General features: G+C 40.3%; 1 protein-coding gene, 1 non-coding gene and 1 pseudogene across 3 annotated transcripts in view; all 3 read right to left on the bottom strand.

Annotated features, from left to right (window-relative positions):
• Window positions 1–22,797, bottom strand: part of CYTH3 (cytohesin 3) — a 102,917-nt gene that overhangs the window by 13,469 nt on the left and 66,651 nt on the right. The window contains exons 1-5 of one of the 2 annotated variants that reach the window (XM_045541294.1): window positions 16,415–16,560; window positions 12,644–12,726; window positions 10,921–10,985; window positions 10,254–10,320; window positions 2,390–2,508 (exon numbers count right to left, since the gene is read on the bottom strand). In XM_045541294.1, coding sequence (XP_045397250.1) covers window positions 2,390–2,508; window positions 10,254–10,320; window positions 10,921–10,985; window positions 12,644–12,726; window positions 16,415–16,463 — 383 coding nt within the window. In that variant the 5' untranslated portion in view covers window positions 16,464–16,560. Of the gene's footprint in view, window positions 1–2,389; window positions 2,509–10,253; window positions 10,321–10,920; window positions 10,986–12,643; window positions 12,727–16,414; window positions 16,561–22,797 lie in introns of those variants that run through there. The other variant, XM_045541295.1, reaches the window with a different exon arrangement.
• On the bottom strand, window positions 14,559–14,665 carry LOC123633678. The gene has a single exon (XR_006733704.1). It is a non-coding gene; the product is annotated as a U6 spliceosomal RNA (small nuclear RNA).
• Window positions 18,408–19,061, bottom strand: LOC123631549 (annotated as a pseudogene).

Genomic DNA, 22,797 nt, shown 5'->3' with positions numbered 1-22,797 from the left:
TTTTCATTTGTTGTTTGTGTTTTTGATATTGTATCTAAGAAATGTTTGCCTATTTCAAGATCACAAAGATTTACCCCTGTGTTTTCCTCTAAATATCTTATAGTTTTAAGTTCTTACATTTAGGTCGCTGCTCCATTTTAATTTTTGTACATGGTAAGAGGTTCAATTCCATTCTTTCGCATGTGGATTTCCAGTTGCCCCACCAAAATTTATTGAAAAGATTATTCTTTCCCCCACTGAATTATCTTGGCACTCTTGCTGAAAATCATTTCACAGTAAATGTGAAGGTTTATTTCTGGATTCACAATTTTTTTTGGAGACAGAGTCTCACTCTGTCGCCCCAGCTAGAGTGCAGTGGTATCATCATAGCTCACTGCAACCTCAAACTCCTGGGTGCAAGCAACCCTCCCTGCCTCAGCCTCCCAAGTAGCTGAGACTACAGGCATGCACTACCATGGCCTGGATAATTTTTTCTATTTTTAGTGGAGATGGGGTCTTGCTGTTGCTCAGGCTGGTCTTGGACTCCTGAGCTCAAGCAATCCTCTGGGCCTCCCACAGTGCTAGGATTACCAGTGTGAGCCACTGTGCCCAGCCTGGATTAGAAATTTTATTCCATGATCTATATATCTATCCGTATAATTGTCCTACACTGTCTTGATTAGTGTACTTTAGTCTATTTTGTAATTGGGAAGTGTGAGTTCTCCAACTTTTGTTCTTTTTAAGACTGTTGTGGCTATTCTGGAGTCCTTGAATTTCCAAATTAATTTTAGGATGGGCTTGTCAACTTCTGCAAAGAAGTCAGCTGGGATTTTGATAAGGAGTGCATTAAATCTGTAGAAATCTATAGATCAATGTGGGAAGTACTGCCATCTTAGCAACAAGTCTTCTAATCCATGAACATGGGATATCTTTCCATTTATTTAGGTCTTTTAATTTTTGTCAACAATGCTTTGTAGTTTTCAGAGTAAAAATTTTGCACTTCTGTTAAATTTATTCCTAAGTATTTTATTCTTTTTAATGGAGCTATCTTCTTAATATCCTTTTCAGTTCACCTATTGTTACCATACTATATAAAAATACAACTGAACTTTGTATATTGCTCTTGTATCCTGCAACCTTACTGAACTTGTTTATTATTTCTAATAGTTTTTGGTGATTTCTTAGGATTTTCTACATACATGATCATGTCATCTGCAAATATAGTTTTATTTTTTCCTTTCTAATTTGGATGTCTTTACTTTCATTTTCTTACCTAACTGCCCTGGCGAGAAGTGCCAGCACCAGACTGAACAGCAGTAGGGAGAACAGACAGCCTCATCTTGCTCTTAGGGGGAAACCAGTCTGCCACCATTAAATAAGATGTTCTGTTGTGGGTTTTTCATAGGTGCCCGCCCCATCATGTTGAAAAAGTTCCCTTCTAGTCCTAGTTTTTTGAGTCTTTTATAATGAAGCAGTGTTGAATTCTGACAAATGCTTTTCTTGCATTTATTAGAATGATCATGTGGATTTTGCCTTTTATTCTACTGCTATAATATATTACTTTAATTGACTTTTGTATGTTGAAGTAACCTTGTATTCATGGGATAAATCCCACTCAGATAATCCTTTTTATGTATTGTTGGATTTAATTTGCTACTAATTTGTTGAGTTTTTTTTATTGGTTTATAGTTTTCTTGTGATACCTTTGTCTGCTTTGATATCTGGTAGAACTGGCCTTACAGAATGAGTTGGGAAGTGTCCCACTTTTGATCAAGTATTTTCAATATAAAGCTAGAAACAGAAATCACCCTAATTTAGCAACTCTTGGGCTTTTGTTTAAAAACACTCTCTTTTTGTCCTTGACAAAGTCTATTTTGGCACATTCAGGGATGTGCTGCCTTAGCATTCTTGCCCTAACCTCTGCTAACCACAGTAAATGGACTTACAGTGGAGAAGGTTGAGGAAATAAATCTGACCTGCTGCTTTTCGTTTTAAAAAAAATGATAATTTTACACCTTTACTCATACCCCAAGTAATAAGGGAAAGAAAACTACTAAGAAATCTAGTGTATTTCTGGGCAAAACAAAAGATAATTAAGTTGCTTTCCAAGAACGGGAGAAAGAGGCATGGCATTGTGGGTTCTGTCATGGTTCCCTGAATAAAGGATTCCAGAGGAACACAGATCTCACACCTGGCCCCAGAATACCCTAACACCTCTCTCTCCTCACACAGACTCAGGGGAGGAAGTGACTACACTGGGGAGGAGCACGTGCACCCCAATAGCCTACCGACAGCCCACGGCTGTGTCATGCCCGTAGGCTGTAAGAGCCCCTAAAGAGGAACATGAGCCCGGGCCAGGCTGCAGGTCTGGGTGGGCCCATGTAGAGCTGCTCATCCTCCTTCAACTTACCTTTCCCCCAGATAGTCCCCAATGACAGTCTTATTTAGGCCTTCTCCTTTATAAAGGAACTGGGCGACGTCTTCTGGGGAACTCTGTAGCAGGTCATTTTCTATTAGAAACTGAATTCCCTGAAGCAGAACATTAGAAAGGAAGCACTGGTTAGGAGGGTCACTCAAACTCATTTTTCAAAGACAGAAATACACTCAGTGTAATGACCTTACTGGTTGGGACACAGCAAAAATAATACCAGAGAGACCCATACAATTGCACAATCTGATTTTCACAACACTATACTACATTTTATCTGTCAAAGGAAAGCCCAGTTATTCCTCCTGGCAAGTTAACAGGTTAAAAGACAAATAAATGGGTTACTGAACAAACCATTATAAGTGCTTATTAGAAATTATAAAGGTAGACATAACAGTAATATCAGATTTCCCAAACTTAGGAAAATGATCTGCCTTGTGTCTGGGAGGAACACACTGTATGTTATAGATGCTGCTGGTTGGCCAACCCAACCTCCTTTTTCTCTGCCATCCTTCACTAAATCATCAGATTTGAAGCCTCCCTTGGAACTAGAAATGATCTTGTGATACAGATCTGGCCAGACAGACAGAAACACCTAGGAAATGGCAACTCCTGAGCAGACATTGCTCCTCCTCCTCCTTCCTGCCTTAAATACAGATGGATGACCAGAGCCAAGTGGCCATCTTACAAGGGAAAGGCCAAGATGAGCACCAGGGTCCTCACTCCTGCCACTTGGGAGCCACCTACTGCTACAGCAGCTGTGTGAAAAGATGAACCTCCATTGCGTGAATTACTTTCCACTGGATTTTGTTATCTGAGGCAGAAAACATGTTAACTGACAACACTGTGCCACCAAGCTTATGCCAGTCAAAACTCATGCTGCCCACTTTAAGGGCCTACCGCATAGCTGACAATCTCAAAAGGCAAGGGGCTGCCCTTGTCCTGAGTCAGCTGCATTCTGTCTCTTGGGAAGTCCCAAAGACATATAATGGCAGCAAAAATTTACCTGACATAGCCTCAGAGCTGGTTTCAAAACACATGTTGGCAATGTTAGTAAGATAATCAGGAATTCAGGAATTTATTTGCCAGAAGGCTATTTCTATAAATTCAGAGAGGCTCTTCCAGCTAAAATTCTCAGTGCCTAAGACCAGGGCTGCCTCATACCCCCTGGGTCCATCTGGAGATTTTCCATTTTTAAAATATATGAACATCTATAGCAGCCTTATTTACAATTTCCAAACACTGGAAACAACCCAACAGTCAGTCAATAAGAGAACAAATAATCCATTCTGGTATATTCATATGATGGAAGACTACATGCAATGAAATGGAATGCACACTTAATGGCATGAATCAATCTCACAGACATAATAAGGACTAAAAGATGACTCAGACTAGTACTTTTTTTTTTTTTTTGAGACAGAGTTTCACTCTGTTGCCCAGGCTAGAGTGCAATGGCATCAGCCTAGCTCACAGCAACCTCAAACTCCTGGGCTCAAGCAATCCTCCTGCCTCAGCCTCCCGAGTAGCTGGGACTACAGGCATGCACCACCATGCCCAGCTAATTTTTTTCTATATATATTTTCAGCTGTCCATATAATTTCTTTCTATTTTTAGTAGAGACGGGGTCTCACTCTTGCTCAGGCTGGTCTCGAACTCCTGAGCTCAAACAATCTGCCCGCCTCGGCCTCCCAGAGTGCCAGGATTACAGGCTTGAGCCACCACACCCAGCCAGACTAGTATGTTTTAATTCCATTCATACAAGGTTTTAAAAAGGCAAAACTAATTTATGGTGATAGAATATTGGTTACCTTGGCAAATGAACTCATTAGGAGGAAAAGGTGCCCTGTAATGTTCTATAACTATGTCTTAATTCTGGGTTGCAGTTATATGAGTATGTTAATTTGTAAAAGATTCTTTAAACTGTACATTTGAAATCTGTGTGCCATGCTGTATGTTATTCTCCAAAACAAATTAAGAAGTCTGACAATCCTAAACTAATTCTCATATATTTATGGTGGGAATTTAAATGGGTACCATCTAAATCTCAAGACATGCATATGCTGTAACAACAAAGTTCTAATCCTAAAATATGCCTGTCCCAGCCCAAGTTCCCTGAAAACAAAGGCTGGGACAGGAATGACCACACTGGTGCTTTGCTGTTCACTTTATATGAGGAAACAAGTGAAGCAAGTTGAGAAGCCAGTGGCTAGAGGTGGGCAGGGAGAGATAGGGCTGCCCTCAGGGATCACTGGTGGTCCTGCAATCTCTGCAGTCACAAGGCTGGAGGCCCGACCATGCACAGCTAAGGCCCTGGCCACTGTCAGCCGAAGCCCCCCATACTGAATGGGCTTAGGGATGAGGCTTTTGTGACCTCTTCTGGACGTTTATGACCTGCCCATAAGTTCAAGACTCTCAAAAAATCAGGACGTTTTTGGTAGAGTGATATGAAACAACCTATAGAGATCTGAGAAAAGCAAACGGGCTCAGGACAAAAGTGATTTCTTCTGTGCTTACAAAGGTCACATAACGAAGGCAGAGGAGGCCCTAACAAAGCTCCAGCTTCCTTTGCCAGAGACTGAGACCCTGGTTGTGGAAAACAGAGTCACTGGGTAAGTTCAGGCCAGAAACCCCAAGAGAAAATGGAGTCAAAAGTCAGAGGCTAAGAGACCAGTTATGATTAAGAAAGGAATTGCACATGGGAGGTGAGACAGAGAAAAGCTGAGGGGGAAGAGGACACAGAGCAGGCCTGCTGTGAGCCCAGTGGCATGTGTCCTCAAGAGAGACAGACAGGGGAAGGCCATGTGATGACGGAGGCAGGCTGGAGTGATGCAACCACAGCCAAGGAGCACCAGACTGCCAACAGCCACCAGAAGCCAGGAGACCAGGCATGGAAGGGAGTCTCCCTCAGAGGTGACCTTGAACTTCTAAGCCTCCTGACCATGAGATAATAGATTTCTGTTGTTTTAAGCCACCTAGTTTGTGGTCATTTGTTACAGTAGCCCTAGGATACTAATATACGCTTGGTAAATATTCACAAAAGAAGGCCAGTGTTCCAATTTTAGAAATCCTATTTTATTCCTATCTTTCATTGTTACTCTTAAAATTTTAACAAATATTTAAACATATTTATCTATCAACATCTAGAAAACCTTAGCCAACTATTACTTCCCTCCTTCCTTTCCCCTTTGCTTCTTATATATTGAGATAAACTGAGACTTTAAAAAATATTTAAAAAAATTTTTTTTAGAGAGAGTTCTCATTATACATTGCCCAGCCTATCCTTAACCAATCTGCCTGCCTCAGCCTCCAAAGGAGCTGGGACTACAGGCATGTGCCACTGTGTCCAGCTAAAAAAATATTTTTTAAACAATCAACTTCTCATTTAGACTTACATAAGCTTTGCTGGTTTCTTTGTATGTCTTTCCTTTTTTATTCTGTGGATTCATTTCTTGTTTTGAGGTACAATGCTCCAATCTCTCAATTACTACAGATCAAAGAAAGTCCTGGTGGTTAACTTTTTGAGTCCCTGTACATCTGAACATGGCTTTACTTACCATCTCTTGTGAGTGACAGTCTGGATAGACAGAATTCTGGGTCTTAAATAATTTTTCCTCAGACCTTAGGAGATACTGTTTCCCTACTATCTTTGATCTGGTGTGTCTCTGACAATAAGCTTGTTGTGATTCTCATTTCTTCTTAGGTAATCTAGTCTTTCCTTCCTAGAAAATTTAATGAATTTCTCCTTATTCTCAAGTTTTATGATATTTTACTTGATGCATCTATATATAGATCTTTTTGGATTTTTTTTTTTTTTTTTTTTTTTTGAGATAGGGTCTCACTCTTCACTCAGGCTAGAGTGCAGTGCAGTGGTATCATCACAGCTCACTGCAGCCTCAAACTCCTGGGCTCAAGCAATCCTCCTGCCTCAGCCTCCCAAGTAGCTGGGACTACAGGCATGAGCTACCACGTCTGGTTTTCTTTTTTTTGGTAGAGACTAGGTCTTGCTTTTGCTCAGGCAGGTCTCAAACTCCTGGCCTCAAGCAATCTTCCCGCCTTGGCCTCCCAGAGTGCTAAGACTACAGGTGTGAGCCATTGCGTCCTGCTGTATCTGTAGGTCTTTTAAAAATTTATCCTGCTTGTCATTTGGTGGGGCTTTTGGATCTAAGGATTTTCTCTTAGTCTAGCTCTAAAATATTCCAAAATTTCCTTGAAATTTCCTCCATTTTCCATTCTCTCCTGAGAATTCTATCAGACGAAATTGGGGCTGCTGGACCCACCTTCCATGTCTTGTTGCAGTGCTGTGCAAAACCATTTAAGAATTCTTCCTCTCTCTCTCTCTCTCTCTTCTAGCACACTAATCCACTCTTCAGCCATGTCTTCTCTCTGGTACAGCCCAGTGCTCAAGTTATTATGTGACATTCCTATTTTGCATTTCCAAAGTTCTTTTTCACAGCCACATGTTTGTATCATGGATAAGATACATCCTATCATAACCCTTTGATGATATTTATAATACAAACATCCTACTTTAAAAAGTGTCCTTCTTTTGTTTCTGTTTTGTGTATTTCTTCCAGCATTAGTTCTTCTGTTTGTCCAGATTCATGTCTCTCTCACAGTGTTGGTTTCCTCCAATGTTTGGTGGTACTTGCCTGGCTGGGTGTTCATCTGTGTATTTAAAAGTCACTGTTGGCCCAACAGAATGAGGCCTCCTTCTGGGTTTCACTGCAGCTGCCTCCAGCAATGTGGCACAGGAGCAGGTTAGGCAGCCAGGTGCAGGGTGCCAACAGCTAGTCTCTAGGAGTGGGTCTTTCTCCTTCTTCTTAGTGCTGTCAGCCCACTAGGATGCTATGCTGCCTGCTTTCATGGACTAAGTGCTCCCTCCTGCTTTTCCCATCTGGGGGCACACACCACTGCTTTGCCCAAGTTCAGCAAAGGGTGAACAGTGTCAATATCCCTACTAAAGTCTTATTCCTCAAATCTGCCTCCTCTGAGCTTGCTGAACTCTGAAGCTGCTCTCACTTCCTGTAGCAGTTCTTTCTTATACGTGTTTTTGTTATTCGTTTCTTTCTTCAATTGATCCCGTTTATTTTCTTTCTTTTAGGGACTAACAAAGAAAAGTGCTAGGTCCAATTCTACAAAACCAAGAAATTTTGTTAATTTCTTCCCAGTAAAAGGCCACATGCAAACTAAATGTGCCATCTGCTTTTATCAAGCAACATAATTACAAATAAGTTGTCGGACAGAACCAGTAATTAATATAAAAAGAATTTTTTAGGTGAAGAGGAATGAAAAATGAAGCCTCCTGAGCAATTTGCCATAGTCCAGGCAAAGCAGATTAAACAGCTACTTCCTCAGACGTGGTGAGGAAGACACCACATGGGTGACTAGTGGTCTGGGACTGTCCAGGCTGGGCTCAAGGCTACCTACCAACCCACCCCAGAGGCTCCTGCCCAGTTCACAGAGAGCAGTAGTTACAGTGCAAGTCCTGGAGCCAGGTTCCTTGCTCAGGATGGTATTGAGTTCCTTAGTTGCCCTGTGCCTCATACCCCAACTGTGAAACAGGAATGAAAATGAAAGCCCCTACCCTTACAAGGTAAGGATTAAAGTAAAGTGCTTCCTTATCATGGTTCCTGGCAAATAGTTAAGTTCTCAATGTCAGCCCTTATTACTGTAAATCTGACACAAAATACATTTAAATAAGATGGGCAAGAGCTTGTCAGAGAGGACTTCACAAGCATGAGGGTAAATTCATGCTCACAGAGCTAAAATCTGATGCATAGTGGTAACATACTTAAAAAAATAAGTAGTTGTTTCTATTTCATGAGATTAGAATTTATCCATGAACTTATTGGTGTTCTTATGCTGCACTTGGGTCCCTTTAAAACACAAGGTCCAAGGCCAGGCGCGGTGACTCAAGCCTGTAATCCTAGCACTCTGGGAGGCCAAGGCGGGCAGATTGTTTTGAGCTCAGGAGTTCGAGACCAGCCTGAGCAAGAGTGAGACCCCGTCTCTACTAAAAATAGAAAGAAATTATATGGACAGCTAAATATATATATAGAAAAATTAGCTGGGCATGGTGGCAAATGCCTGTAGTCCCAGCTACTTGGGAGGCTGAGGCAGAAGGATTGCTTGAGCCCAGGAGTTTGACGTTGCTGTGAACTAGGCTGACACCATGGCACTCTAGCCCGGGCACCAGAGTGAGACTGTCTCAAAAAAAAAAAAAAAAAACAAGGTCCAGTTTTGAAAACTTCCACTTCTGTAAAGTATCCTGAGATGCTTCCAATGCTTATTGAATCTGCTGATAACTCTGTAGACTGAACTCCAAAAGAAAAAAAAAACTGTAACTAACCTCAAATGTCAACTCATTACACCAAATTCACAAAAGTGACTCATTCCATTCTGGAGTTGATTTATGCCCCATAGGCAGAGAATTAGAAAGCAACAGGAAAAATTTCACAGTGGCTAGAGTGTTCAAATTAAACAAAAACCCTCTTCCAGCTGCAGATGTGCTAGACCTTAAGAAAATCCAAATCTGCAAATGGTGAACAGGGAGTAACGATACACATCTCTTTAAGTATCATTTTTAACTGCACTTGCACTTATAAATGTAAGTTTACAGATCTTAAACCTTGTAAAATGTAATTCCTGCAATCAATAAACATTTATTGGATGAACAAATAATTAATTGGCAGAGAGGCTCAATGTCAGAAAAACAAGGAAACTGTTAAAAATGAACACTGATTAAAGACCATAAGGAATGAAGTAAACCAGCTCTGCAGCTAGAAGACCTTTCCATGGACACATCGTCCCTCTCCTAGACCCTAAAGACTCAGTTCTACCCTTCCTAACTTTTTCTCTACCTGAATGAAAATGATGTTACAACCGAGTCATGTTTTCCAAAAACCTTCATACATTCTGCCAAAGCCTTTACTTCAATCTCAAAAACAAGAAGTTACATGTTTCAGGTTTCACTGTTCTCAGATGTTTTCCTAAAAAATCCAACTTGAGGCCAGGCACAGTGGCTCATGCCTATAATCTCAGCACTTTAGGAGGCTGAGGCAGGAGGATTGCTTGAGGCCAGCAGTTCAAGACCAGCCTGAGCAAAAGCAAGACCCCATCGCTACAAAAGATAGAAAAATTAGCCAGGCATGGTGCTGTGCGCCAGTAGTCCCAGCTACTTGGGAGGCTGAGGCAGGAGGATCACTTGAGCCCAGCAGTTTAAGGTTGCAGTGAGCTATGATGACACCACTGCACTCTAGCACGGCAACAGAGCCAGACTCTGTCTCCCCAAAAAAAAAATCCCACTTGAGGAAAGAGCAAGATGTTAGCTTAAATCTCGGGAGATTTCATATAGATACCTTCTTTTTAAGGTGAATGAAAGGAATAAAGTCCTCTTATTTACACCATTTAACCTATCCAGATGGTAAAAGTCTATAAACTCTGTACACCTGGATTCCACTCCTATCTTTGCCGCTTACTAATCATGTGATTCCCCAGCTATAGGGCCCAGCTCAAGAAGGAAGACAAAGGGAAATAAACTTGACAGCAAGGGCTCTGCCTGGCTCCATGCTGGGCCTGCATGAGTTGTTCACGGGCTCCTGTGAGGCCCTTTCCTCATGCACAAGTTCACACTGAGAAAAAAAGCCTTTCCCACCAGGGCGCCAGCCCAAGAGGATACTTCACTTCACCCATGAATGGGCAGCCCTTTTTCTAACAAATGTAACATCAACACCCATTCTTTTTATGAGGTGATATGACCACTTCTGTCCAAAAGGGAGACAGCCATTAAAAATTAATCAATAAATCTCCTGCATGCATTCCAAAAAACAAAGCATTCTCTTACCTTTTTGGGATCCATGTTGAATTTCTTTCTTCCCATAGCTATTTGCTTGTTCCTCTGAGTAGTTTTGCTATTCACGTGAAATAATTTAAAAAATCATTGGCAGGTTTTTTCACAGAGCAGTGACTTCCTGCTCTCCCCCAATGAAACTGAGTCACAGCCCTTCAGCGTATTTTCCCTCTCAACTCAATGAAGGAAAGCACAGGCCCTCTTGGAGGGACCCTCCAGCCTCCATGCTGGAAGCAGGAGTTATGGGGCGGCCTTCACTATTTTTAACATTAGATAACTTTAGATATATTAATACTTCTTCAGAAAAGGCCAATGATCAAAACCAGTGATTTTAATAAAGCACAGTTCCTTATGATATAGATAGGGAATTTCTATGTAGGTTGACTCTGAACTGCCTGTGCTTATTCCCAAACCTACAAGGTAGACAATGACTTAGAAAGACAGGTAACATCCAGAGATGCCCTGACCCATCTTTGAAGAGCAGGAAGGAATGGGGATGGGGGAAGGGAAGAGGAATGAACAACTCCAAAGGCTCCCCACTTTCCAATCCCAACCCTTCTCACCCCTGCTGTAGTCACCAGTTCTTATAAGTTCAGCTGGAAGGTGGAGGTGGGGAGAAAAGAAATTAAATAACTTGAAGGTGTAGCCATAGACTGTTTACCTCTCTTCTACAGAAGTTAGATTGTCGATCTCCGTCATCACTTCCGCAATTTCATATTTCAGCCTCTGTCAAAACAGAAGGAATTTGGGGGCAGGGGTCTTAACCTTCCTCCTCCTAGACTCAGAGAAAGTTTAGCCTTCCAGGCACAGGCTTCCCTGAGGTCTCACCTAAGCACCACAGGGATGGGAAAACCAATACTTCTAACAATATGGCTAGAGCTCCATGGTCAACTCAGGAAAAAACAAAATTATTTGTCCACCTCTTATCAGATACCAGATCAGAGGAGTCCACTAGGCAGATAATAGGGTATTTGTGTGTAAAACCATGAAGAGACACTAGACAAGTATCACAGGTGTAAAAAGATAAAACAAAAAAAGGAAAGCCGTGAGTCCTAGTTCACTTAGTTGCACTATTCAACCTTGCCCTACTCATGGTCACCTACCTTCCCCTTCAATGCTACCTATGTTTTTGGGAAGACCAGGGGAGAAGCTGAAGCTCAAACATGTTTAGGCTGGTATCAAAGCTACTTAACTGCCAGTCTCAGGATGATTTCTATTACTTTGTCTGAGATGAAGCACCATGGACAGATCCCAGAGGGGAAAACAGAACTGCCCCACGACACTCAAAGAAGGGGATAAGACTCTCCCTCTTTTCCCTCAATGTGGCCCCTACTGGGTGGGAGCTTCAGGGTAACCTTAGAAGAAAAATTTCCAAGAATTACCTTTCAAATACAAAGGCATTTTTATTCAGAACCCTATTACTGTATGCCAAGAAACTGCAGACTTAAAATGCAAGCTCCTAGAAAGGGGTTATTGTCTGGGACAAGGCCTAGCCTGTGAGGCCACATTTACTTTGGCAATGACAATGACTGGGAAGCTTCTCAAAGAAGAGCTGAATGTGTGATTGACTTTCCCAAGGAAGCCCCAAACAGAAGGAGCCAGAGCTGGCCTTCTGAATAATTTCTGTAACAATCATAGACACTCCAACTCTTAGACTATGGTTTTATTCATTTGCTTCTCCTATGGGACGGACCTCCTCCACTCTGTCCGTCTGAGTAAAGAAAACAAATGTGAGAAAGATGATGTTTATTTGCCTGTGTTTTTATTTATCTTTAATTTGTGTCTAGGAGGCACTTGGTACATAGCTGGAACCCAATATATACCTACGTGTTCATTCAAGCAACAGCTGAGTGACAAAAATGGAAAAGGTAACATTCTAGGTGCTAGGGATAATGGTAAACGAAACAAGGTCTTATTGCACAATTTTAGAGAGCAATCCTTTTGAGGATCACTGCTGGTTAAACATGCCAGTTATGGCCCTTGAGCCATAAGCTGACTGGATCACTGCTGACTACAGTTCTTTTTTTTTTTTTTGAGACAGAGTGTCACTTTGTTGCCCTGGCTAGAGTGAGTGCCGTGGCATCAGCCTAGCTCACAGCAATCTCAAACTCTTGGGCTTAGGCAATCCTACTGCCTCAGCCTCCCGAGTAGCTGGGACTACAGGCATGCGCCACCATGCCTGGCTAAAGTTCTATGACGTCTTCATTTCCAACCCAGGGTCTGCACGATCTGGTGTGTGGTCTTTGCTTTACCAACTGGGAAAACTCTTTTGCTTTGTCTCTTTGTGTGGTTCTTATATACACACACTAAACACTCATTTTTTACATTTTTGTGAAGCTACTCTTTTACCCAAAAGGAAAAACTATAGATTTTTTTTTTTTTACCTCAATGTCATCAATAAGTTCCTTTTTTCTTCGGCGAATGTCTAAAAGTTCTTCTCTCTCTTCTAATGAGAGGTCTTCAGGCACTGAAAGAAAAAAAAAAACCAAACAATTAAACAACAACTACTTTGCAGAACAATATGGCAACATTTAGCAAGGCTGAAGATGGGCATGTGCTACCACCCAGCAATTCTATACATAGGTATTTATCCTAAAGAAACTCTAGCATATAGTCCTCATCTATGATATTCACAGCAGCACTGTTTATAATAGAAAAAAAACCTAAATATCCATCAATAAGAAAAGGAATAAAATGTAATATATTCATAAAATAGAATCCCCCACAACAATTTTTTTAAAAAATGAACTAAGGCTATCAATATGGTTGAGTCTCACAAAATGATGACTATAAAAGCAGGCTGAAGAACTTATACTGTATGTAATATACCTTTTATAGAGGGTTTAAAATCCAACACATCAACTTATAAATATTTTGGGGATAGACACATATGTATAGCAGAGTATGCATAGATGCATAGGAATGAGAAACACCAAATTTTTGACAGGGATTCCTTCTAAGAAGGTTAGGGTGGGAGGAAATATAATCCAAAGGGACATCAGGCAGTTTTAGTTCAGTGGATGAGAGATGGTCAGTGCATGGATATTTGATGAATTTTTTTTATTGACACAAGAGTCATTCATAATACCCTCATATTGATGATTAACTTCTGCAGTATTTCCATTCCTACAATGTATACATTCTCTCTCTTTTCTTTGATTAACCATAGTGGAGTTGGTTTATCTCATTAAGCTTTTCAAAGAAATAGCTTTTGACTTTAATAGTCCTCAGTTGTGTGTTTAATTCCTATTTCATTATTTGTTTAAAGAAACAAAAGATTAAGAATATGTGTAGGCCGGGCGCGGTGGCTCACGCCTGTAATCCTAGCCCTCTGGGAGGCCGAGGCAGGTGGATCGCTCAAGGTCAGGAGTTCGAGACCAGCCCGAGCGAGACCCCGTCTCTACTAAAAATAGAAATAAATTATCTGGACAACTAGAAGTATATATAGAAAAAAAAATTAGCCGGGCATGGTGGCGCATGCCTGTAGTCCCAGCTACTCGGGAGGCTGAGGCAGTAGGATCGCTTAAGCCCAGGAGTTTGAGGTTGCTGTGAGCTAGGCTGATGCCACGGCACTCACCCTAGCCAGGGCAACAAAGTGAGACATTGTCTCAAAAAAAAAAAAAAAAAAAAGAATATGTGTAAATAGAAAGAGAACATGCAGCGTTTCTACAAACAAATTAAGAGAATGTGATCATGGTGTAGAGGTGGATACACTGACCTATGAACCAGAAGACAGTGCCCAGAATAATACCCACAGATCGATGGAAACTAGATTTTTTTTTTTTTTTTTTTTTTTTGGAGACAGAGTCTCGCTCTGCTGCCCTGGGTAGAGTAGTAGAGTGCAATGTCATCATCATAGCTCACTGAAACCTCCAACTCCTGGGCTCACGTGAGCCTCTCGAGTAGCTGGGACTATAGGCAAGTACCACTACGCCTGGCTAATTTTTCTACTTTTAGTAGATATGGTGTCTCGATCTTGCTAAGGCTGGTCTCCGATGCCTGAGCTCAAGCAATCCTCCCGCCTCAGCCTTCCAGAGTGGTAGGATTAGAGGCGTGAGCTACCTTACCTGGCCTGAAAAACTAGATTTACAGCAGAGCTGACGATGCAGCTCAAAGGACAGTGTGGACTCTTCAGTAAGTGGTATCTGACAAATCAGTTATCTATAGGGAAAAAATGAAATCAGATTCCTATTTATCATCACAAATATTTTCAAGCAATTATGAATAGATTAAGGCTTAAATGTGAAGGGCAACACTACACAATTTTTGTAAGAAAATACAGGATAATGTTTTTAATTTAATCTATTAAAATGCTTCACAAATTTGTGACATCCTTGTGCAGGGGCCATGCTAATCTTCTCTGTATCATTCCAGTTTTTTAGTATATGTACTGCCAAAATGAGCACAAGAATGTTTTTATAATTTCAGAGTAAGAAAGACTTCTTAAATAAGATAGGAAAAAATGTAAATCACAAAGGAAAGTAATAATAAATTTAATGATATTTCAATTTAGAACTTTTGTTCACCAAAAGGTCCACACCACAAATTGATGAATTAAGCCAGAAACTGTCAAGGCATTGGTGTCCAGGACTCCTACAAGTCACTTTAAAGAAAAAAAAAACAAAACAAAACCAATGCAGCTGAGCATGGTGGTTGATGCCTATAATTCCAGCACTTTGGGAGGCTCACTTGAGCCCAGGTGTTGTAGACCAACTGGGGCAACATAATGAGACCCTGTCTCTACAAAAAGTAAAAAAAATTAGCTGGTGTAGTGGTACATGCCTGCAGTCCTAGCTACTTGGGAGGCTGAGGCAGGAGGATCACTTGAGCCCAGGGGTTCAAGGCTACAATGATCATGCCACTGCAATCTAGCCTAGGTAACAGAGCAAGACTCTGTCTCAAAAGCTAAACAGCTGGTTGGTACTTTGTTGGAGATAAAAAAAAATAAAAAATAAATTTTAAAAACCAGCAACAACAACAACAACCCAATGCTTAGAAAATGGACAAAATACTTGAATAGGAACAAGACAAAAAAAGTAACATGTAAAAGATGTCAACTCTTTAAATAATCAGGGAAATACAAATTAAAATCCCAAAAAGAGACCTCTACTTAAACTGTCATAAGCTACAGCAAAGCAATTTTTAAAACCTCAAGACCTATCACAACAAAGCAAATCGGAAAATAGACAACCAGTGCCACATTTTAGAAGCCAGAAGCCACGCTGAACTAACAGTAACTGATTTAACCCCCATGACAAAGGATTGGTTACTCCAACAGGTGGCATAGACTGTCCAAGGGCAGTGGTATTTACAACCAATTGATCACAACCAGTTACAGATTCCTTTGTTCCTTCCTGACCCCCACTGCTTCACTTGACTAGCCTTAAAAAAACAAAACAACCAAAAAACAGTAGCACAGATCAAGGAGTAACCTAATTTATATGACAGTATCTTACAAAGTCTTAGATTTGGCTGCACCAAATAACTCTGGAAGTGGACTGTGAAGGGCATCAGCTAAAATAGGGAGGGCTGGTTGAAAGGCTGTTTGAAGCGCTACTGGGTCCCTCCTCCACAACAAAACTTACAGAAACAGTTGAAGACTCTCTAATGTATATATAACTGATAAACATAAAAACTTGAAAAAAAACCCCATTCATTTCAATCTCACCAGATTGCACCCCCAACCGCCCCCCCCCAAAAGCACTGTGAGTGTAAATTGGCATAGCCACTCTGGAAAACAATTTGGTACTGTCTACTAATATCAAAGAAGCATATATGCTGTGACCCAGGAATTTTACTATGTATATTAGAAAAATTCCTGTGCCCTGAAACAGAAGGTATGTATAACAACATCAAAGAAGCACATTTTGTAGATTTAAAAAAAAAAAGAAACAATCTAAATGCCCACCTAGAGTAGAATGGGTAAACATGTTGTAGATTTATGCAAAGGAATCCCAAATAGCCATGAAAATAAATACAACTACAAGCAACAAATTAATAACCTCAGAAAAATAATGTGGAAATAAATATTTTCTATAAATCTCAGAAACACAAAAACTTAAACAATATATTGTGTAGGTATATAAGTATATATGTAGTAAAACAACAAAGCAATTAATTAGAATGATAAATACAGAACTCAGAATAATATTTACCTCCTAGGAAGGACGAAAGGGCATCTAACCAGGGAGGGAAACTCAGCATGCTTCGAAAGTAATGTCAATGCTCTTTTGCTAAAAAATATTCTTGGCCGGGCACGGTGGCTCACGCCTGTAATCCTAGACCTCTGGGAGGCCGAGGTGGGTGGATCGCTTGAGGTCAGGAGTTCGAGACCAGCCTGAGCGAGACTCCATCTCTACTAAAAATAGAAATAAATTATCTGGGCAACTAAAAGTATATATAGAAAAAATTAGCCGGGCATGGTGGCACATGCCTGTAGTCCCAGCTACTCGGGAGGATGAGGCAGTAGGATCACTTAAGCCCAGGAGTTTGAGGTTGCTGTGAGCTAGGCTAACGCCACGGCACTCTAACCCGGGCAACAAAGTGAGACTCTGTCTCAAAAAAAAAAAAAATTCTTTAATACAAACCTAATTTTAAAATCTGTAAATATTTAACAATATTTAATAAAAACATTTTTAAGAAGTTAAGCAGAATTCTTGATTCTAGAGTTTCAAAAGCACTTCCACAAATCATTTATGACAACTCTGGGAATTTATAAGTCTAAGAATTTAGATAGAGCAGAGAAAGATCTTTCTCCATATATTATGGCATCTAGTGTATTACAGCTCAGAAAATTCACTGCTAATTTAGCAACTAAAACTAACAATCAAATGAAAAGAGGAAAAATGTAGGTCATATCCCCTCCCTAAATAAGCCAAAGAGATTTCATGTTTTCAATGGTCATCTGATACTGAAAATTTGTTTATCAAAAAATAACTCCTTGACGGCAATGGTCATACCTAACAAAAAAGAGAAAAAAATTATTAATGTTCTCATGGGTACTGTATGTACTGTGTCTGAGCCCTAATAAGTTAAGATTTTTTTCATTAAGACATAAATTAAAAACACAATGCTGATGATAAAAGAACGCATACAGCAAAATAAAAGAGAAATTTTGCAAAAAAATACTGTATTTTCTTCAGTTCATTCTTCATAAACACTTTTTTGCACCAAACAAAAAAAAATAAAATGTGCTTTACAGAGATCCAGATAATACAATTAACACAAAATTTCTATTTCCCTGCTTCCTATGTCAGATCTAAGCTTCAATAAATTCCACATTAGCAATTTTCTTAAGCAATCCTCTATGCAAAGCAATGAGGAAGGAACTATGAACTACTGTGTGAACTACTAAATTATGCTGGGCTACATACTTTAACAGGTATTAACCCCCACAAAATAACTTTTGAGAGCAGACTTTTTTTTTCTTGTACAGTATTTATCTCGGAGAGAAGCCATTATTATCCCTATTTTATAATTCAGGAAACGGAGAGAGGTCTAATGATTTTCCCAAGAAAGAATATTGGAAGAAATAATGGTTGAAATGCCCCCAAACTTGATGAAAGACATGAATACACATGTCCAAGATGCTCAACAAACTCCAAGAAGGATAAACTCGAGATCCACAAACGCATGCAACATGCTACTGGGTGAGTCTAGTAGCTCAATGATGTATGTCATCAGGGACCCAATCTTTTCATTCTGCCTTCCAAAGTGTCAGCTTCATCCTAAAACCAACTTCTTTCCTGCTGGAGGCTTTCAGCAGCAACTGAGGCTACAAGCTTCCTTATTCCTGCAGCTCTCTCAAGAGTGAGAAGCCTTCTTTCCCAGAAGGTCCCATAAAGTCTATCCTCAATTCTCCCTGCCTAACCCTGGCTCAGGCCCAAGATTACTATGAACGGCTTAATACTAACTAGCAGGGGCAGAATGAATGTCCACCACACTTAACGTTTACGGAGAAGACACACAAATCCAACCAAGAGGTAATATGAGAACTAGGAGAGAATGATGCCTCCAAAACAGAGTAAAGAATTTCAAGAGGGAGAAAACCAACATCAAATGCACAGACAGATCAAATAAAGAAGTGTGCAGTTCTCTTTTTATGGACAGGAAGTAGAATTTATTGGTGGGCACAAATGAGGGGACAGCACAGTAGAAGCCCTGGTGAGTGCAGGGCCCACCACTTGTCCAGGGAGCCAGACTGGAGATGTATTTGACCCCACAGGCATCTGGGATCAGGCGCTTCTCAACCACTATGTCTTCAAATTCATCCGCATTAAACTTGGTAAAGCCCCACTTCTTTGAGATGTGGATCTTCTGGCGGCCAAGGAACTTGAACTTGGCTCTGAGTAGGGCCTCAATTACATGCTCCTTGTTCTGTAGTTTGGTGCGGATGGACATGATGACTTGGCAATGTGAACCCTGGCCACAGTGCCCTAGGGCTTTCCAAAGGCCCTACGCATACCTGTCTGGAGCCTGCCAGCCCTGGCACAGGACAACATCTTGTTGATCTGGATAACACGTAAGGGGTGAAGCCTCACTCAGATATGAAAGCCATCTTTTCCACAACTTTTTACCATGTACTTGTTGGCACAAATACAGGCAGCCTCCAGAGCTTCAGAGGAGAGCTGTTCATATTCATCTGACATCATGTGACCAGAGTGGGAACGCAGCCACTTTTGCCTTCTTCCGCCCCAGGTCAAAGATGCAAATCTTGGCATCAGGGACATCCTGGCAGAAACAAGAATTTGAGCATGGCTTGTTCTTACAATAATGGTAACACCAGGCAGGGTGATGACCCATGGTGATACCAGGATCTTTGGTGGCTTGCCGAAGGAAATGAGGCACTCCCACACCTGCACATGCCTTACATACTCCAAGTGTGCAGTTCTTGAATTTTCGAAGCTATTATTCTTATCACCAAGAGAGTATCATATTCTAATAAAGAGAAGAGCGTATCTGAAAGTAATCAGTTAACTGACACTATCCTGTTTATGAAAGAGTATATGTACCTGACAATTCTAATCAAGTCTGTCAACAACACTGAGTGGCCTCCCAAAATAGGCCCCATGAGAAAAAAAATTCTTTCGCTGAGTTCAATGTAGATATAAGAAAACCAGAGTCTGATAGCGTAGAGTTTTAATTCAGTCATGAGCATATATTTTTGTTTTTTTAAGAAAGTCTACCTACAGTTTCCTCCTACCCTGAGGATGAGCAGAGTCAGCTGATAATAGAGTGAAGACATGGAAAGTGAATCTAAACACCAGAATGATTCAACTCTAAAGATCCTAAAGCTCCTTCTCCCCTCCCCCCCCCCAGAGTCTTACTCAGTTGCTCTGACTAGAGTGCAGTGGCATCATCATAGCTTACTGTAACCTCAAACTCCTGGGCTCATGCAATCCTCCTGCCTCAGCCTCCCAAGTAGCTGGGACCATAGGTGCACACCACCATGCCTGGCTAGTTTCTCCTATTTGTAGTAAAGACAGGGTCTCACTCTTGCTCAGGCTGGTCTCAAACTCCTGAGCTCAAGTCATCCTCCTGTCTCAGCCTCCCATAGAATTACAGGTGTGAGCCACCACACCCAGCCCTAAAGCTCTTCCTAATCAGAATCTTTAACAGATTTCCTTGATTTTTCTCCTTCAGTAATGCCTATCTTTTCCTACCCATCTAAGGTCTGAAGGAGTTAAATGAAGTACTGACCATTTACTTTACTAGTATTTCAATCACTATCCATTTTACACTCTAACGATTTGACTTTTTTATTAAAAAAAAAAAAAGTTTCAGGTATTATACAGCCAGTAGCATATCTTACAGCACTATCTTTTAGGGTATTTGTTATTAATAGAAATAATGAAATATTCTTTGGTACATTAAAAAAAATAAACAGGCTGGGCATGGTGGCTTAGGCCTGTAATCTCAGTAATTTGGGTGGCTTCGGCAGGAGGATTGCTTGAAGCCAGAAGTTCAAGACCAGCCTGGGCAATATAGTGAGATCCTTGTTTCTATGAAACAACAACAAAAAAAAAACTTTAAAAATTAGCTGGGAATGGTGGTGCATGCCTTTGGTCCTAGCTACTCAGGGGGCTGAGGTTTGAGCCCAGGAATTTGAGGTTACAGTGAGCTATGATCCTGCCACTGCACTCCAGCCTGGATGACAGAGTGAGATCTTATCTCTTAAAAAAAAAAGAAAAAACAATAAGCAAAAGGAAAGAAATAGACACATGTAATGAAATATGTCTGAACCAATCTCTGCACAGCTTCTGTCATTTAAATATCTTGCTGTCCTACTATTTTTTTGGACACCCAGAATGTATAGTGAATACCAACATTTAGCTGTTACACGAGCTGTTTGGTAAAGTTCTATCAGTATCTCTCTGCATCCAAAATAACTTTGCAGACACATAATTTGCTGATACACAGGCAATTTCACTCATGTAAGTGCCATACTAAAAATGGGAATATAAGCAATGTTCAGAGAAAGTATCCTTAATTATCCAAACCTTTCCCAGAACACACCAGTCTTCACCCAATGAAGGTTATATAATATAGAAGGCTTGGGTTCACTTATTGACATCATCTACATTTTGTTACTTGGACTCTGTTAGGTAAGAAACAAAGATCTCATGGTTAATTTTTTTCCAAGAAATCTATTTTTTTAACTGAGAAGTAATAGATGAATATGGTTACACACACATACACATAAAAAGCGCATACAGTGAAACTTTTCCTTCTAACCTCAATAAAGCTACCGTTTACATTTTTTTTCCCCTAGTATTCCTAGGAAACACCTAAACACTGTTTTGAAAGAGAGAGAGAGAGAGAGAGAGAGAGAAAGGAAGGGAGGGCGGGAAGGAAAGGAAAGAAAGGAAATAGATTAACTGGAAATTACTGGTGTGGCAATGAAATCCCTAGAAGTACTGAGCACCTATCAAAAGCTTCCATATGGAATTCTGACACTCCAGGGAAAGGCCCTTCACCCCGCTTCAGGCTCAGTTCTTCATTTACAAATTGATGGGGGATGTTGGATACACTAGATTATTTCTAATGATGCATCAAGTTCTAAAAGAGAATGAGTCTATGTAGTAGGTATAGTTTCAATTCTTGATGGCAAATATAAATGTTTTCACAAGGAAAAAACAACATGGAAAGAAGGCAGGAAATCTACTGTTTTAGTAAAAGGGGTGCTGCCAGTAAGTTCTAGAATAAGAATCAGGAGCAGGCCAGGTGCGATGGCTCGTGCCAGTAATCCTAGCACTCTGGGAGGCCAAGGAGGGTGGATTGTTTGAGTTCGGGAGTTTGAGACCAGCCTGAGCAAGATCGAGACCCCGTCTCTACTAAAAAAATAGAAAGAAATTAGCTGGACAACTAAAAATATATAGAAAAAATTAGCCGGACATGGTGGCACATGCCTGTAGTCCCAGCTACTCAGAAGGCTGAGGCAATAGGATTGCTTGAGCCCAGCAGTTTGAGGTTGCTGTGAGCAAGGCTGATACCATGGCGCTCTAGCTCGGGCAACAGAGTGAAACTCTGTCTCAAAAAAAAAAAAAAAAAAAAAGAATCAGGAGCAAATTCATGTAATTCAGCCCAAAATGTTGTCTTTCTCAGGCACTAGCCTTCCACAAAGGGAGAAGATCTGCAAAATCACAGATGCTCACGGTTAGGTCTGTGGGTTCAGGTTTGTATGAATTTATTAATAATTAAAGCTCATAAGTGGGAACCTTCTGCTTCCAGCCATGATGGAATAATAGGGATTAGATTTATCCTCTTGCCTGAGATGATGAAAAGGAAAAAACAAAACAAAACAAAATGGCCAAGCACCATGATGCATGCCTATTATCCCAGCTACACAGGATTGCTTGAGCCCAGGAGTTGAAGGCCAGCCTAAGACAACATGATGAGATCTCATCTCTGAAAAAGTAAAAACAAGAAACAACAACAAAGGTACAGAATTCCACACCTTGCAAAATATCTTTCAAAAATAAAAGTGAAACAAAGACATTTTCAGCGCAAAAAAACTTAGAATAATTCCTCACTAGCAGATGTACACTATAAGAAATGTTTAAAAAGTCCTTCAGGCAGGGAAAACAAGATACCAGGTGAAAATTTGTATTTACACTAAAAAATCAAAAGTACTATAAGTGGTAACTATGTGAATAAACATTTTCCCCTCATGACACAAATCTCTTTGAAAGATTTACTATTACTCTTTAAAGCAAAAATAGCAAAATATGTATTGAGTTGATAACAAATATACAAGTAAAATAGCACAAAGGCTGAGAGGAAGGAAAGCAAACTATAATAAGATTCTTATCCTACAAATGAAGTGGTATAATATCATTTGGTGGTAGACTATGATAAATTAAAGGTATATATTATAAACTCTTAAGCAACCACTTACAAAGCATGCAATGATAGTATTAAGAAATTCTGAATCATTACTTTATTTACCATATTTAATAAAAGCTAAGAGCACATTAACTGCAAGATGTCTCCAATCGCAAAGATGTTAAAATATAGAAAAATTTGTATCTCAGAATCA

Source organism: Lemur catta, chromosome 2 (genome assembly GCF_020740605.2).
Source record: "Lemur catta isolate mLemCat1 chromosome 2, mLemCat1.pri, whole genome shotgun sequence".
Classification (NCBI taxonomy): Eukaryota; Metazoa; Chordata; class Mammalia; order Primates; family Lemuridae; genus Lemur; species Lemur catta.
The sequence above is the reverse complement of the archived record's forward strand: the minus strand, read 5'-3'. Positions and strand labels throughout refer to the sequence as shown.